The sequence below is a fragment of the Furipterus horrens genome, unplaced genomic scaffold (genome assembly GCF_987537825.1).
Source record: "Furipterus horrens unplaced genomic scaffold, mFurHor1.1.pri manual_scaffold_1, whole genome shotgun sequence".
NCBI lineage: Eukaryota > Metazoa > Chordata > Mammalia > Chiroptera > Furipteridae > Furipterus > Furipterus horrens.
The window spans coordinates 26,277,076-26,293,792 of record NW_028327171.1 but is presented as its reverse complement, the minus strand read 5'-3'; the positions used below and the strand labels follow the sequence as shown (position 1 = coordinate 26,293,792).

Here is a 16,717-nt window from a genome sequence, read left to right as displayed (position 1 = left end):
CACATCCGTATCACTTAAGGTCTTACTCTCATAGCAAAATTTAAGTATAAAATACGATACAGTATTATTAGCTATAGTCACCAGGCTGTACATCAGACCCTCAGAAATTATTCATCTTATACCTGAGTGGGACATAGTTTTGTATTAAATTGATTTTCAGAACAAGTTTTTCTTTCATGCAATTATTTTGCTATTTAAAATTAGCTCCTGTACCAAGTAGCTAGAAATAGAATTAAAATGATCAAATATATCTAGAAAGATAAAGGATTTCCACCCTTTTTGGAGGTGACAATGTTGGATCTAAATAAACAAATTTAATTAGATTTTTTGTTTTTTCAGGTATTTCTGCATCATTCTTTGAGGAATCCAGTCACTAGCCTGATAGTTTCAGACTTTGTGTATCACTGTGTTGCTTTTTAAAATATGGTCAGCTCTCAACCTTAACGGAATCACTTTGAGATCCTTTAAAATTTAGGTTGAGAGTCTGATACAATGAGTTCTGGGGCGGTCTTGATAATTTCCACTTAAATAGGTTTCCTGTGCAGTAGTTTTCATTTGTTTTGAGATCTAGGAGCAATATGCCGTGTGTCGGGGAACCACTAGAGGGCGCAGGCCATCTTTAAAAAACCCATTCTTCCGTCTAGGGCGTTGGAGAGGAAACTGAAGTGGGAAAGGGTCCAAGTACAAATGTTAAATTCACATTAATAAACTGTTGTCTTTAGAGCAGAGGTGTTGCAGTCCTGGAGGAGGGGCAGGAAGTATTCCTCTTGGCTTTTGCCTTTTCCAGTATTTGTAATGCCCTGATGATCTTTTCTGGAAATGCTATAGCCCGTGAGCTTGGCTGCATCGTAACACAAAGTGATTGTCGAAAATCCAATTTAATGATAGGGCTGATATTTTTATGAGGCCAGTGGTTTGCACTGGCAAATATATGCCCTTCCAAGATTGTGACACTGTTTCTTGGAGATCAGCAGATATCGCAGATAGCATCCCGTGACTTCTCTGTGGCATGTGCAGTTCCCCTGATGCCGGGAGATGGCATAGTGGAGACTGCAGTTCAGGTCTCTTGCTAACATTTAGATAGAGACACAGAGGTAGACAAGGGCAAAGCTGGATATTTTTCTTTTTGAGCCACATAAATTATTTTTGGTGTCTGAATTTTTGAAATTCCAGCCTAATTTGTGCTGCTTTGTAGAAGTCTGATCCGTAATTATTATGAACATTATACCCCAGTTTAATGTTACTAATGAAAGAGTTCCCTTTAGTCCTTAAGATATTTTGGAAGGCAGGGAATTGTTTTTTTTCTTTGGCATTTAAATGTATTTTAAAAACAGTTGAAGGTACAAATATAGTGTCCTTTTTAATAGAATACATTCATTGTAAGTAGTTATAAATAATTGACATGTTGATAGGTTTTACCAGATTTCTCATCTGCTTTTAGGTGAAGGAAACACCCCTTTAACAGACGCTCAGTTGATCACCCTTGCTGGGAAGCTGGGGAAGGAGTGGATAAAAATTGCCATTGCCAACCTGGACTTGGATATTAGTGATATTGATGCCATCCGGGAGAAGAAAGAAGATGACACCATTAATAAGTTTAGGATGCTGAAGAGGTGGCAAGAAAAGGAGCAGAGCAATGCCACAGTCCAGAATTTATATAACTGCTTGAAGAATGTCTCAGCGGAAGTCCAAAATGTGCTGGAAGGTGAGCAGAAAAGTATCTCAAGCCATTTACTTGGAATCAAGCCCTGTCTTTGTGAATACCAAATTTCTGCTGTAGAATGTGTTTCTTGCTTATTTATAAGCTTGGGCTCACAGCAGCAAGCTCGTGGGCTGCCATGACCGAAGTAACGATGATTTGTGCATGGAGTCAGAGGAAGGGCTCAAATCCCAGCTCACATGCTAACTTTGTGACTAAGCAAATTCTTAGCCTGACTGGGAGCTTCTCTGTTCCCAACTGTCAGATAGATGCAAAAACTTCTATGTCCTGGTCTGTTGTGAGGACGAAAAGAAGTAATGCATATAAAGCTTCAAGCAGGTAGTACGGCTCAGTAAGGAGCAGTATGAATGTCATTTACCGTACTTGAGACATAACTGGTAGCATTGAGCCTGCTGGGCCTTCCCTGGTGCTGAATCAGTGCTTGGGGAGTCCACTGGGTGGCACCAGTGAGCCTCAAGCGCAGAGAGGGGAAGGGAAAAAGCAGAGAGGAGAGGCTAAAGCTAAAGGGAGTTGTTTCTTGTCTCCGAAACCGCAGGATTCCTTCCTTTGTTTATAAGTGCTTCTTTTTTGTGTGTGTGGTTTTGATTTTTTTATATCCCAGGTCAAACTAATTCCAAACTTTTATTATTATACATTGTTACCATATTTAAAAAAGGCAGTGCTACTTCACAGAACCCTCAATAAGTTAGAGAGAGATTTTTATTTGGAATGCTATTTAACTCTTTATTCAAAAAAGGATATAAAGGTGTGTAAACACCCTAAGAGTTTACATGACAGTAAAAGCATCAGTGATCTCTCAGGATGCTTTCAGAGGTGATGCGCAAGAGTTCCCACTCCCCTGGGAGACTTTGGATGCAGAAGCCTCAAGCACATAGCATGGCTAGTTTCAATATCAGGTTTTTCATTGTTATGCATGGACAGGTTGAAATTATGTAAATCACTGAGGCCCACATGTGGAAATCTGCTTATTTGCATGTAGGTGCTTCTGCCTATTGACAGTGGCTACAAGTGTGCCCTGATAACCAAGCGTCAGTGTCGTCTTGTTTGTCTTTACCTGCTCCTGACCTCCTGACACCTGACTTGCTGATACATTAGAAATACAAAAGGGTTTGTGACATTCTTTGTCAGTAAAGGGACTTAAAAAATTTATTACTCCAAGCCCCTCATAAATAGGAAAAAAATATTATGTGAGTTAAAAACAATCAATCAACCCCCCCACACACACACAATTTACCAATATTTTATGTCCTCCTGTAGCCAAAATACCTGGTTAATTGGAAGAATTTTATATTTTTATCAGAATGTTCTTGTTATCATAGCCTCTCAAGTTCAGGAAAAATCAGCAACTTCCAGGAGTTTCTTTTTTTTTTCAGGAGTTCCTTTTTAAAATAGACAAGTGATTTTATTTCAAAGCTTCTCCCCCATCTCCCAACAATGAATCTCTGAATTTACTTCTGTTTTGTCAGGTTTCTTATAGGCAATATAAAATTTGGAAGGTGAACTGAAAAAGGAAACCTCAGGAAGTTTTTATCTGCAAAATGCCATTTTAGCTGGTCATTGGGTATAGACTTGGAGACCTTGAACTTCACAGTCTCTGGAAGCAGCTTCTCCACAGCCAGCCGCTGAAGTTCACACTATCGAGGGCAAAGAGAATGTCAACTTTTGGAAAACTTGAGGAAGAAAACACTTCTGTAATATCAAGGTTTTCCCTTTTTTGGCACCTCCTCACATAATCCCACCTGCTCCCCCACCCAAACAGGTGTAATTACACAGGTGCTTAAAACAACTCAGCTCAGGCAGGTGAGAAATGTGGTGATTTCTTTTTGGAGTCTGTGCACTATGAAATTCGTATCAAGTATTTGAAACATTTTTAGCAATTAAATGATGGTGTACTTAAATTTGCACTACTACTTTAGTTTAGCTTTTATTGTATTGACATGGATAACGAAGAAACATTCCCATTCTTTTGCAGTAGATTCCACTCAGACACATGTACCTCTGGGTATGGTATATCTTTTTACGTGGGATGTAATTTCCGTATCCCATGGCTAACCCGTCTGGCTAGTGGTCTGTTATGCCGCTAAGCCAACAACGTTACCTGGACCTAGCGTGATTAGAAAGGAATGTCACTTGCTCCCATCACTGTGCTTATAAGCACGTTCAGGGCTGATCTCCTCACCTTACTGGGCACGTTCAGCTAGATTGCTGGTCAGAGTTGCTGCAGTTTTCATCAACCTTCCGAAATCACTGGGCCAAACACCACTACAATTCTTGACTTCCCCCTGGATCGTTTACTTTCTGGGAGGAAAAAAAAAACCCACTCAGAAATAACCTTAGCAGGACCAAGGGAAAACTGTCATCTCTTCTTGAAGAAGATGTGCCCAAGGGAATAATGGGTCACATTGGCTCTTTTTTTCTTTTTTTTTATATGTATAAATATTGTCACTCTCCCAGAATCATGCATGTGGTGATTAACATTTTGGATATGTTTTGTTAACTTATTTGAAGACACTATAAATTACCATTAGTCTTCTGTCTACATTAGTTGGAGAGTAAAATAAATCTCAATGAATTAATCAGAGAAACACACTTTTACTATTATTTTGCCTATGGAAAGCAAATTCACCTTATAGGGAATTTTTAATTGTCCGGGATCCTGTGGAATTCAAATCAGTGTCACTTTAATGAGTGTTTTTTTTTTTAATTGTACTATATTTTAGGAAACCTATGGAATTTTAACTTTCAGAAGTTTAAACTACTTTAAAGGACTTGAATTTTTAAATGCTTATTATTTTTTATAAGTTGTTTTTCAAAGAAAAGCATTATTGCAGAGGTGCTTTGTATATATGCTGGTTTCCTAACAGGTTTCAACCTTTTTCATACTGTGGACAAAAGGAAGAAAAATAAATCTGCATCTGTACAGTGCAAATGTGGCTTCTTTGTATTCTTATTTACTTACAAATTATTTCTTACAGCATCGTAATCCTCCATTGCCATTTGTTAGCTGGTTTTGTGCCCAGCATTCCAGTTCTTGAATGAGTACAATCCTGGGAAAACCAGTTCACCCGGAGTCTGCACAGGTTCAGGAGAACCCTTAGCCCATCTCCCGCCAGGAACGCTTTAGTTTTCTCTCCAACCCTGGTGATGGGAAGGCGTGTTTTTATTTTAAACCAGGTGAATTCATATTAGTTCCTTAGCTATGCAGCTTCCTAATGGGATTGTTTTTGCACATTTGGAACTCATTTTGTTATTTTATTGTATTGCTTTAGGGCAGAAGTTTCCTCCCCTGCCTTATCATGTGGAAGCACAGTTCCACTCCATTTTCTAAAGAGGCTACTGTATTTGCTGATTTTAACTGTCTTCTCAGGAGGGTGGTAGTTTCAACAGCTGCCTGAGGTCCTTGTGGGGGTGAAGTAGCATGCTGCTGGCTGAAGGGAACGATCCCAGCTGGGTAACCTGGGAGTTACTGCTGGGACTGTCTTTTCCAGCAGGACTTTAGTGTTGCTGATAATGGCTCTAGAGGCCGTGGGGTTGAATTTGGAGCCAGAGTTATGAAGTTCTTCCTGCTTCTCCACTGGGACCCCCAGCTCTGCCCTGGGACTCTCCCATGGATTGCCATCAAATGTGTCCCAGTCATGATGTAGTTTCCCAGTCAGACAGCCTGGAGTGCATCTGCCATCTCTCTTATGTGGGGGCCCATCCTTGCTGTTTGGTATAACCCCTGGCATGAATTTTATTTATGGAAAGGGGTACTGTTTCTGCATTGAAAGTAGGGTTTTATTTTCAAGCCAGTTTGAAAATGTAAAAGATGGTTTTGTTCCTTATAAAAACCTAATTGTGGGGAAGAGCTTGGACAAGTTCAGTGAGTGTTTCACTTTTCCTTAGCTGTAGAAGGCATTTGGGAAAGGGAGTCTCAACTGGAACCTGCATTGGCCAGGCTTTCAGAAGTGGTGCTGCTCTGGTCGGGGGTATTCTGGGGGCTACTGAGGGTTTCCTGAGGGTCCCTGCCAGTCCCCGCACCCACTCCTGTCAGGGACCGTGGGGAGACTGGTCGATGAGATGATTGCTAGGGTTTCTCAGACTATGGTCCACATGTTTGTTCCTAAGACATCTGCAACGAGAAGTAATCACTTTCCTGTTCAGCAGTGTGGTACGTTTGCATGTCGCTTCTGAAGGATGAGAATCACATAATCTCAAACTGTGGATGTGCAAATCCCCACATAAGTATCTATACTATGTGTGCATTTTACAATTTTTGACATTTTTGAGGTCAGGAATAATTTGATTTTTAAAGATATAAAGGCTTCATTTATTCCTAAATTAGAAAAAGAAATGAAAAGCAAGTGGGCACCCGTGAAGATTTGCCTTTCCCTCTCTCCCCCCCATTTTTGAGAGCCAGGATCTGAAAACACAAACACAAGTAAATGATGTTCCCTACACTTGACGTTCTCACTGCGTAGTGAGGGGGAGAGAAGATACATAGAAACTGTGATGACGTTTGTACAATGATGATGCTAGTGTCCCATGACTTAACTGTGATCTTAATAAGAGGCAAAAGGATGCAGCGGTTGCTTGCCCAGGCTGGAACCCTCTGGGTGTGCAGACAGCTGCTTTGTCACCGTGTCCCAGGGCTGCGGGTGGGTGTTTGGGGGGCAATCTGAGTACCTTCTGATAACGGGCACAGACCCCATCTCCAGGGCTCCATATTTATGACTTAAGTCACCTCCTGAAGTCGGTCACCATCTCCAAACACCACGGCTCTGGTGTCAGGGCTTCCATAAAGCCATTTTCCAGGGGACACAGATGTTCCGTCCATAGCAACACTGCAGTGAACTTTGCCTTAAACTAGGAAACTGACCAAATGCTTGGTCCTCAAACAAGGACAGCAACCAAATGGCCTCCTCTGCAGAGCTGGCCCACAGCAAGCTGGTGGTCTTCCCTTGGTGTCCCTGTGCTTTCCTTGCTCCCCAGGGTGTCTGAGGCCTTCGCGCATCTCTGGCGCTGCCCAATACTTGCCTTTGGATATCTGTCTTGATTGCTCAGTGGGACAGCTGTCAGCTGGTTCTCATGTTAATTTTCTGATTAAGTCAATCTCCTGTGTGAGAAACACTCCATTTACTTTGAAAAATAATTTACTCATCAAATGAATTCCTAATAGGCTAGGAGTGGAGAATATTTTTAGGGGACCTAGGTCCTACTAAGTTACTCTGCTCCCCACCCTTTGTCCTGTGAAGGCAGGGACTCTTCCTTTTTGCCCTGGTATCTTGTAGCAAATGGCCTATCAACGCCCACAATATGCTGAGTACCAAGGGGCGGGGCGGCGTCCTTGTCACGCAGATGTTTAAGCAAACTGGACGATTTAAAACAGTGGATGTTGAGCACTGACTAGAGGCCAGCACTGTACTGTGTCATTTAGTCCTCACAATAGTACTGGGAAATAGGGGCTACAGATGTTTGAATTTCACAGATAATAGTAGCAAAGAGATTTTAACCACTTTGGTCCAAAGACTAGTATGTCCTATTTTTCAGAAATTGTTCACGTGGACTGTGCACGCATTATGTGCCGGATCAGCACTCGTGCTTGGGGTGAGTTGTTCCATTTAACCCTCGTGCTGATCTTGGAGGCAGAGTCTAGTATGAGCTAACAAATTGGAAATGAGAAATCAACATGGTCAAGTTATACAACTTAAATATCACAGTCCCAGGCGTAGAGCAAAAAGTAGAAAATGACCATGTAATGAAGGGTGGAATCGGTCATGGTTTTGAAGCAGATGTCTTGGTAGTTTTTAGAAACGAAAGTAAATCCTGTCTGTGTGCCTCTATGTAAACCCAGTCCATGGGATGGACAATCTGCTTGCCTCTCCTTGTTCTGGGCACAGGCAGGAGACAAGTCGCTGTTGCATTGAGGAGTGGCAGCAACTCGACAGTCCCAGCCCCATCCAGCCGTCGAGCTCTGCTTCCCACCATCTAAGCTGCTGAGACCCCAAACCCGACGCTTGCAGGCAAGAAACTCCTGTCTGTGCATTGACTGTGGGTCATCCCGGCTTATGAGGGATCCCCGAGGAAGAGGAGACACGTGATGGGGTCTGGCTTCCAATGATTTCCATCAAGTGGGGTGAGAATCCGAAAACGGGTGAGTTTGCCACACAGCTGAGGACCTGGCATTGGGATCTGGTGGGGAGGGTTCACATGAGGACAGTGGGGGCACTCTAGTTTCTTTCTTAGGGGCCTTTTAAATTAAGGAGGACTATGATTACCACAGTACCAAAATTAGGTGTTGTTCCGTCAGGTGAATCTTTTAAGATTCACATGGTTTGGAGGATTTAAAAGATGAAATTTAATATTTGGGTCACTGAGAGCACATCTCTCAAGCCAACGCAAGGCCATTACCCAGGTGGTTCAGGCAGAAGTTCTAAAGCAAATGGAGACCTTCTCATTGTAATTTAGAAACAACTTCCCCTGAGGGCCCAAAGGGGCATGAAAATTAGAATAATTTAACTAAAAGGCCTCTTAATGATGTTTTTCCCAGTTGGAGTGTATTATTATATATTTGTCTAATGCACAGTATCTTACAGGACTTTGGGTAACAGGGAAAAACATTTTTATGTATCTTAGATTCAGATGTTGAACAAAAATAAAGTAACTCAGTTGAGGACCTCAGCACTAAAACATACCTAGTCTAACGAGGCTCCCTTTAAGTATGAGATTAAAGTAATTAGGAAATGGGTAAGAATATTACAGCAGTCTTTTCAAGGTAGTTTGTGGAGATTTCAGCAGTTTTCAGTTTTCCCACATGTGTGTTTTAACACTTAAATTATTCCAATCGAGAAACAGGAGAATCACTTTAATTCAATCATTTTATTTTTAGAACAATGTAAGCTATTTCTCAAATCCACTTGAAAATAAATATTTTAATAAATATAACAAATAAATATAAATTCACATGCCTTCATGAACACAAAATTATATAAATAAATATTTAAAAATAAGTTATATTTGAGTGTTTCAACAAACACTTTGATATAGAAATAGCTTATAAATTCTCGCTCTTCTATTACAAAGAAAACACATTCAGTAAGAAAATTTCCCTCCTTAGCAATTTGCTCATGAAAACTTTGAAACAACTCATCCATAGTACATGTGAAATATATGCGATAAAGGGAATCATTTATATATAATAGTCCCATGTTCAACTTTTGGGTGGTGATTAATGTAAACAACATGAAAATTACTAGCTTAAGTAGAATGAGGTCAAGCCACCACCTCCCCCACATCCTAAAAATATTTCTTTGGTTCTGATTTTTATGCAAATGACTTGAAGTTTGGGAGAGACCTCAGCTTTTTAGGAAGAGCTCAGATAGCTCATCACCCTGTCAATAGTCACTGCACGGATTCTGAAAGCGTGAAGAAGGACGCAGAGCTCCCGCTTCGTCTTAAAAATATCCAGTTGTTCAAGCAGGGGGCTGGGGGACACAGTCTCACTGTTGAAATTCAGGTCCTAGGAGAACAAATAATGAGCATGACATATATGGGATTCTGAAAGTTAAAACAGCCCCTAAAAATGGGGTAAGCCAACATATGTCTCCAAGCCTGCTGCCCACTCCCTCATTACATCTCCTGAACCCAACCCAGTCTCCTCCCAGCCAGATGGCTAGGCAGAACCCCAGAGAAGGAATTCTCATTATCCCAGCACATGTATCTTCAGTGAGCTCTGAAGAGGTCCTTAAAGCTGTGTAGGAAATCATCAGAAGAAGCAGCATTTTGCAAAGGAACAATTCTGTTAACATGACATCTGCTGCAACACCTAATTAATTCTTAAGTGTTACATTAGGAAGCTTAGTCCTTTTTAGAACAGGGAGGTGATGGATTGCTATTGATCAAAACTCTCTATCAGTAACAGACCTGTTTATTACAGAAACTCGATGGTGTCAGATAAATAAATCTGGCAATGACCCTCCCAATTTTAGCCCCTTGATTTGGTAACTCAGGGCAAGATCTTACATTTGCACAATGATCGATAATTCCACTATTCCTCTCAAAAAGCCTGAAGAAAGGTAGAATGAATAAATCCCTCCCATTTTACAGAGGAGCCAATGGCTTGGGCATAGTTGTCTGATTACTGGTAGAATTGATTCCAGTGCCTAAATAACCCGACTCTTTGTCCTGAAAATGAAGTTATTATCAACAATTGTGTATGTGGTAATATTCTTGGATACTTGCATGATGTTTCAGTGCCTTTCAAATAAGTATTTTGGCAAAAGAAAGAGAAAGAAAAAGAAAGATTCCTTTTTTTAGATGATTTCTGACACCATATTTTTATCCCATGCCCTGGCCACCAAAGCACTCACCCTGCTCATTCTTTTATGACTATTTCTGTGTTTTTTATTGATTGACATCGTGTGCTTGTGATGAGTTCTTGCCACTAAGGAACATTGTGGGTATCCCCAGGTGACATGTCATTCTTTTATTCACATTTTGGTGCAGAGTGGGTCATACCCAGGCACTAGTCCTGCTTGTTTGCAAGTGTGCATGCTGACCCCTCACATGCACATCCTGGAGCCTTCAGAAGTGGACAAGACGGGCCCTGGCTGGTGTGCTCAGTGGACTGAGCACCGGCCTGTGAATCAAAGGGTTGCCAGTTCGATACCCCATCAGGGCACATGCCTGGGTTGTGGGCCAGCTCCCCAGTTGGGGGTGCGTGAGAGGCAACCAAACACTGATATTTCTCTCCCTCTTTTTCTCCTTCCCTTCCCCTCTTTCTAAAAATAAATTTAAAAATCTTAAAAAAAAAAAAAAGTGAGCAAGATGTGTAGCGGAATCCATTTGATGGGGGTGGGGGGTAACTTATATCCTGGCTCTGCCACTTACAAGCTGTATGACCTTGGACAAGTGGCTAACTCTCTAAGATTCGGTTTTGCCCTTGATAGAGACCCCACAGGGTTGCTGTGGAGACAAGGTAAGAAAATGTATGGAAATGTTTGCAGAGAGCCAGATGCATACTACTCGCTCAACAAATGGGTGGCTACTTTTCTTAATGTGACCTGCTCATGTTTGCTCTTTCTCTAGAGGCCACACTCAAGACTATAGCTCTTCAGGAGGGACCTTAGGCCTCTCCCAATCTGGGAAGGGCTGACTGTATATGTCTTTATCAGGGACCCTGGCTGGCTGTCTCGGCGTGAAGAAGGTGCTCTCACCAACAGGTGAAGGCCTTACCTGCATCAGCTCATCAATAGCTGCCAGCATGTTTTGATCCACCATGATCTGCCTCTCAGGATCCATCAAAAGCTTGGCATTTATGGCCTTGAACTCCACTTGGTACATCTTCAGGTCCTCATAGATACTACTAAGGCACAGGGTCTGGGCGATATGACAAAATGGGGGAAGAGACCATTAAGATGTTCTAGAGACGTTTTCCTGCCCCCCCCCCCATTTGACTTTCGTGTCTTACCGTCATAAAAGAGGCCTTTCTGGAGGCCAAGCAAGTCCCATTCTAGAAGAGAAAAATAATCAGACATCAATGATATAAAATTAATAAAATGGGCTGAAACTTTTAATTTTATGACTTAAAGTTATGAAAGGGATCTCTCTGGAAACCAGGCAACTCTCATTCTAGAGGAAAAAATTACACATGAAAGATATTCTTAATATAAGATTTTCTGACATTTCTTCCCAAACATCTGTTTTTTATTGTGGTTAAAAAACGTAACAAAATTTACCATCTTAACTATTTTTCAGTGTGCGATTCAGTGCTATATATTGTGAAAAACCATATCAGTTTTTACAAATTTTTTCAAATCTAATTTTGAAGTGGAAGCTATCAGAGTTTCATGATGGTAGAGACCGGAAACATGCACATTTTTGTAAGAAGATGAAGTTTGATACACAGCTTTCACTTGAATTATGTGCTTTGGGAGGAATATCATCCATACCGTGGTTAATTCTTGTGGTAAGCAGGCCTCTACTGTGCTGGTTTTATCTTCTGTGATATCTTCATGATCAATGTCTTCAGAAGTGCAGGAGTAAAATTCTAGAGTTTGTACGGCCTATAAAAAAACATAAGGAGAAACCTAGTTTATAATATTATTAAGGTACCTGGCTCCCTACACCCTGGGGTGCCAGCAAAGCCAGAGCTGGCTGCCCTTGACCTCTATTCCTTTGACCTGTAGGAAATTCAGGCTCTTCAGAAGACAAAAGGAAACAGGTCCTTTACCTGATCTCTCCCTCCATCCTCTCTCTCCCTTTGCTTTTAGGACACGTTTCCCTGGATGACAAGTATTTCCATTGTGTAAACACTATAAATCATTTCAACAGGCCGTGCTAATCAGCATCTACACCACGCTGTGACACTTGCTTCTGGTGAAAATGTGTTTTTCTTTTGCCAAAGTGCCTGTGTTTTATGAATATCTTTTTCAATTATAACTTCTAAAGGGGAACTGTTAAGGTCACAACTTGATGGATATAACAAACATGCAACCCTAAAGACAAATTGAGATTGGATTTGTATCACACACACAGATATCATACAAGCACTTTGGAAAACACCTTATGAAATTTATCGTAAGAGGTTGGTGATTTTGGATTGAAGATCGAGATCATTTTCCCACTCAACAAGCCTGATGTGTGTCAGGCACTGTGCTCGGTGCTAAGGAGCCCAACAGAGAGGAGGACTATGTTATGCCCCCCAGGATTCCAAGTTCATCTGAGAAGACTGGCAAGTGACCAAATGACAGCAGGTGAGAAGAGCTGAGAAGGGTACGACGGTTCTGAGGAGGGGGTGCAAAGGGAAGGGAAGGCTTCACCGGAGATGGGACATCTGCAATAGGAGGATTAGAATGTTGACCAGCAGAGGAGAGGGAATTTCAGGCAGAGGCTCCTGCACGAGCCACGAATCAAAGCTTGAGAGTGCAGAACACGTTTGGGAACAGAGAGTAAAATCCCCATCCGTGGTCGGCAGAAAAATGCCCCCGACACACACCACCAAATAGATCCATCTCCCCATAACTGGAACTGGAGAATATGTTATGTTACATGGCAAAGGGGAATTAAGGATTCAGGTGAAATTAAGGTTAATCAGCTGACCTTAAAATACAGAGGCTATCTTGGATATCTGGGTGGGCCCAATGTAATCACCAAGTCTTTATAAGTGCAAGAGGAGAGGGAGGCAGAAGAGTCAAGGTCAGAGTGATACAGCATGAGAAAGACTCAACCGGCCATTGCTGGCTTTGAAGATGGAAAGGGACACATACCAAGGGATGTGGGCAGCTTCTAGAACTGGAAGAGGCAAGAAAACAGAATCTCCCCTAGTCTCCGGAAAGGGATACAGCTCTGCTGGCACCTTGATTTAACCCAGTGAGACCTATTTTAGATTTCTGACCTCCAGGGCTCTAAGATAATAAATGCGTGTTGTTTAAAGCCAGCTACTTTTTTGGTAACTTATTACAGCAGCAACAGAAAATGAATACAATGTTCCTGGAGGTGTTCAAGCAAACCTGGGCAGCCACTAGACTGAGCAGGTTATAAAAATTTAGGTTTGGAAATGTGGGTCCACTAGTTACAGTCCTTCAGATCTTTGCAAGAGAAGTTGGAAATTTGGGTTCTCTTAAGAAAGGTCCACTTTTGCAATGGCATCAAACGAAAAAATCAAAATAAAATATAAAAGACATGGGCCAACCTCTACAAATCTGTGTGCTGGATATGGTCTGTGAATGGTATGCATTGTCTCCTGTTTCTGCAGTAGCCAGCTATTTGTTTTGGCAAATTTGACACAGGAATGATCTAAAAAAACAACAGATTGAGTTCTGCAATCCCTTGACCTTAAGTGCTACATCTGGGAGCAAGAGTCAGCTTTTTCTTAGAAAGCATCTATTTAAATTGGAGCTCCTAAATTTTATCCATATTGAACCTTTCTTCAGGAATCAAAGCACTGATCTCTGCAGTTTTCCTTTGGTGAGCTGCCTTTTTAATTAAGATGGTTTGAACTGTAAGGAGCAATTGGCAGCACATTATGAACGATAAGGGAGATAAGGGGAAAAAGGATTTCTTTCAGAAGGCCTCGTGGCATGGAGTTTATTTTAAGGTACTCATAAAACAACAAGCTAAAAAATATTCAAGAAAGATTTACTAGAGATCAGAAAGGGAAAAGGACATTTTTTAAAACATCCATCTTTAGCCATGGCAGCAAAAGCTATAGCTACTGGGGAACTTTTAAAAGGAAAAAAAAAATTTTTTTTTGCATTAAAATATGAAACCTAAAAAATGAATGAAGCTATAAATAAAATTAGATAACTCTCTCCCTAGAAAATGAAGACTGGACGGGCACCATCACAGGCCCTCTGAAATGTGTTGTTCTGTCAATGGACTGAGTCACCAGGCTGGAAGCTGGTGGGCAGCGGGAGGGGGGAGTTTAATTCATCTTTGTCGCCCCTGGAGCACAGAGGCTGCGCCTAATAATGGCTTCCTGGATTGATAAATGCGCCAGAGAAACAGAGTGGGCCCGACACAGTCCCATCTCTGCTAGCAGGCTACGGGGAACAATGTAAATACCCCCTTTCCTCTGTGTAGACACAGCCCAAAGAAATGCCATTATAATTTATTATCACTCGTGCTCTCTCTGGAGACAATTTCATTGAGACTCTTTAGTTAATAGTTGGGCCATTTGTAAAGTGCCCTCTTTTTGTCCTGACAGCTCCTGATAAACTTCCACAATTTCCCTGCAGTCCCTTCAGGTGACCAGGGGTTCAGAGACGCTGCCAAATGGCACCAAAAACATTGAAAAGCTCACCTTGTGAAGAGTGTTGCTGACGGCCCTCAGCAGGTTCCGGGCGTGGCTGAGGCACTGCAACATTGCTGGGCCTGCCGTGGCTGTGGCCGTGGCAGTGGCAGTGGGGAGGTTCCTGGCCAGACTGAGGTGGTGCAGGAGGACCAGGGTGGCCAGGAGCAGGAGGCCTGGGAGGGGATGGAGGGGCTGGCTGAGGCTGTCCCCCTGATTTGGCCTGCCTCTGCCTTACATCTACTCTGGCTATCGCGACTCATCTACCTCCTCTGGGGGTCATCCTCTCTGTACCCTTTTAGTATCTTCATCCAACACCGGAGCCATGAATTGACTCCTTGGAAGGCAGGGCTCTATGCTGGGGTTAGAAACAGCTCGCTGCTAGGAACCCTCATGAGCTCAGACAAGGGTGTTGGACTCAAAGCGCAGCCAGGAAAAGTCGCCCTTTCACCTGTGGGAAACTGAGACCAGGTGGTGAAGTGATTGTCCCAGACTCACCACCCAGCGTTTTGGAAAGAGGTGGGTGACAAAGCCTCATTTTGAAGTCGGCTGGGATCTGGCCTTAACTTAGCAGTAGCTGCGGGATCCTGGGCCAAGAGGCACCCCGTGGGGCCTCGGTTTCCCACCTGTGAAGTGGGCATACTACTACTACTAAGCTCAAGGGAATGTTTCAAGATCAAAAGAGGCAATGTTCTTTTTAGAGCACGCAAAGCGAGCAATTAAATCTCCCGCCCCCGCCCTTCTTTCTCCTCCACTAGAAAATGCTGATTGTTTTCAGCCTCCCCTGCGCTGTACCAAGCCTCTGCCTCCGCTTCCCGGGCTGCCGCCGCTCCCCACCCGAGCCCCCGGCCGGGGCCGCCCGGCTACTCACTGCGCGGCGGACGCATGCTGAGCGGACTGCGCGGACACGGAGCTTGCGGCTGGACGCGGACCGCTGGATGCAGCAGGTGCGGGCGGTGGTTGGGAAGCCGAGTCAGGGGTCACATTTTTATAATCGCCCGGAGGCGCGGCAGGACTTTCCCCAGACTCGTCTCTTGCTTTCTTTCTCTATGTCTCTCTCTACATCAGCTTCTCGGTGACACGTGGAGTTCGCCCCGCCGGGCTTGGTGCGCTTTCGGCTTAATTCCCCCGGTGCCATTCGGGACGGCCCCGCCGCCTCCTGCCTGGCCCAAAGCGAAAGCGAGATTCGCTCAGAATCGCCGCACAGGGCCCCTGGGCACGCCCGACCCCCTGCCGGCCCCCTCAGTCCCTGACCTCAGTCGTGCCCTGCTCCCAACCCCCACTACCCAGCCCTCACCCCGCCTCCCTATAGCACCCCATCCCGACAGAGCGCTGAGTAGTGCCACCCAATTCCGTCTAGCATATCCAGGACGTGCACTCATCGGTGACCTCCCTAGTTCTGGATGGGGGTGGGCAATTTATTCATCCGGTAATTCGGTAGTTCATTCCTCCATCGGTCCGTCCGTCCGTCCATCCGGATGGTCTCCAATGTGCCAAGCGACATTGTGCCAATTGCGGGACACCCAACGGTGAACAGGTCCTTTTGGGGCACTCTCACACCAAATCTGACACAATGTGTTTTGCTCAAGGGAGCTATCTTAAACATGAAAGGGGATGAAACCAGACTGACTATATAGTAACTGCTGTTTTTGGAGAATCTAGTTCCTTAGTCCAGGAGAGAATCGTGGCAATTTAGTGGGATGGGTGCACAGGGGCCTGGGAGGAGAAGCCCAGAGAGAGGGTGCCTCAGCAGGAGCAGTGGAGATGAAGAAGCAACAAAGGCTTCCAGGAGCAGGGGCCGTGGACCTGAGTGTGGAAGGATGAGCAGGCATGAGACTGCTTCCAGTGGGTTGGGATGCAGGCTCTGGGGGGCGGGGGGGGGGGGCAGGGATGAGAAGCACAGTCAGTGAGGGTGGAGGAAAGTGGCTCTCTAGGGGTCCTGCTGTCGGGGTGTGAGATTGGGTAGGATAATGGGGGTGCTGTGAGGGTAGATGCCATGCTAAGGAGTGTACATTCTGCTGAGGGTAGTGGGGAGCCTTCTAGAGTTTCAGGCAGGAGATAAGGTTTGATTTGCATGATGTAAAGATTCTTCAGCAGCAATATGTGAAATGGACCCCAAGGGTCAGGAGTAGAGTGGAAGGAGCAGTTGGAGGGCGTGGCCGAGGCCCCATTTGGAATGGAGAACCAAGGGCGGCGGGAGGCATTCTCAGGACAGCGAGGCGCCAAGG

General features: G+C 43.8%; 2 protein-coding genes across 4 annotated transcripts in view; one reads left to right on the top strand and one right to left on the bottom strand.

The window, feature by feature from the left end:
* LOC150020796 (NACHT, LRR and PYD domains-containing protein 1a-like) overlaps positions 1–4,614 on the top strand; it is a 38,677-nt gene extending 34,063 nt beyond the window's left edge. For all 3 annotated transcript variants that reach the window (XM_090273341.1, XM_090273333.1, XM_090273325.1), the window contains 2 exons: positions 1,442–1,705; positions 3,187–4,614. In XM_090273341.1, the coding sequence (XP_090129467.1) occupies positions 1,442–1,705; positions 3,187–3,197 (275 nt within the window). In that variant the 3' untranslated portion in view covers positions 3,198–4,614. The remainder of the gene's footprint in view (positions 1–1,441; positions 1,706–3,186) is intronic.
* Positions 4,615–8,906: 4,292 nt separating this feature from the next.
* IL12A (interleukin 12A) lies at positions 8,907–15,461 on the bottom strand. Its single transcript, XM_090272822.1, has 7 exons — positions 15,361–15,461; positions 14,502–14,665; positions 11,650–11,763; positions 11,289–11,329; positions 11,169–11,211; positions 10,934–11,077; positions 8,907–9,218 (listed from the first exon to the last, which is right to left on the bottom strand). The coding sequence occupies exons 1-7, from the start codon at positions 15,374–15,376 to the stop codon at positions 9,063–9,065; spliced, it is 678 nt and encodes a 225-aa protein (XP_090128948.1). The 5' UTR covers positions 15,377–15,461; the 3' UTR covers positions 8,907–9,062.
* Positions 15,462–16,717: the final 1,256 nt, after the last annotated feature.

Bases quoted from the DNA above. Each gene is read 5' to 3' on its own strand.
- IL12A (XM_090272822.1), bottom strand. The intron at 11,212-11,288 runs TTTAAGTCATAA...TTTTCTCTTCTA, and splicing joins AGAGAGATCCCTTTCATAAC to GAATGGGACTTGCTTGGCCT. The intron at 11,078-11,168 runs GTAAGACACGAA...CATATCGCCCAG, and splicing joins GAAAGGCCTCTTTTATGACG to ACCCTGTGCCTTAGTAGTAT.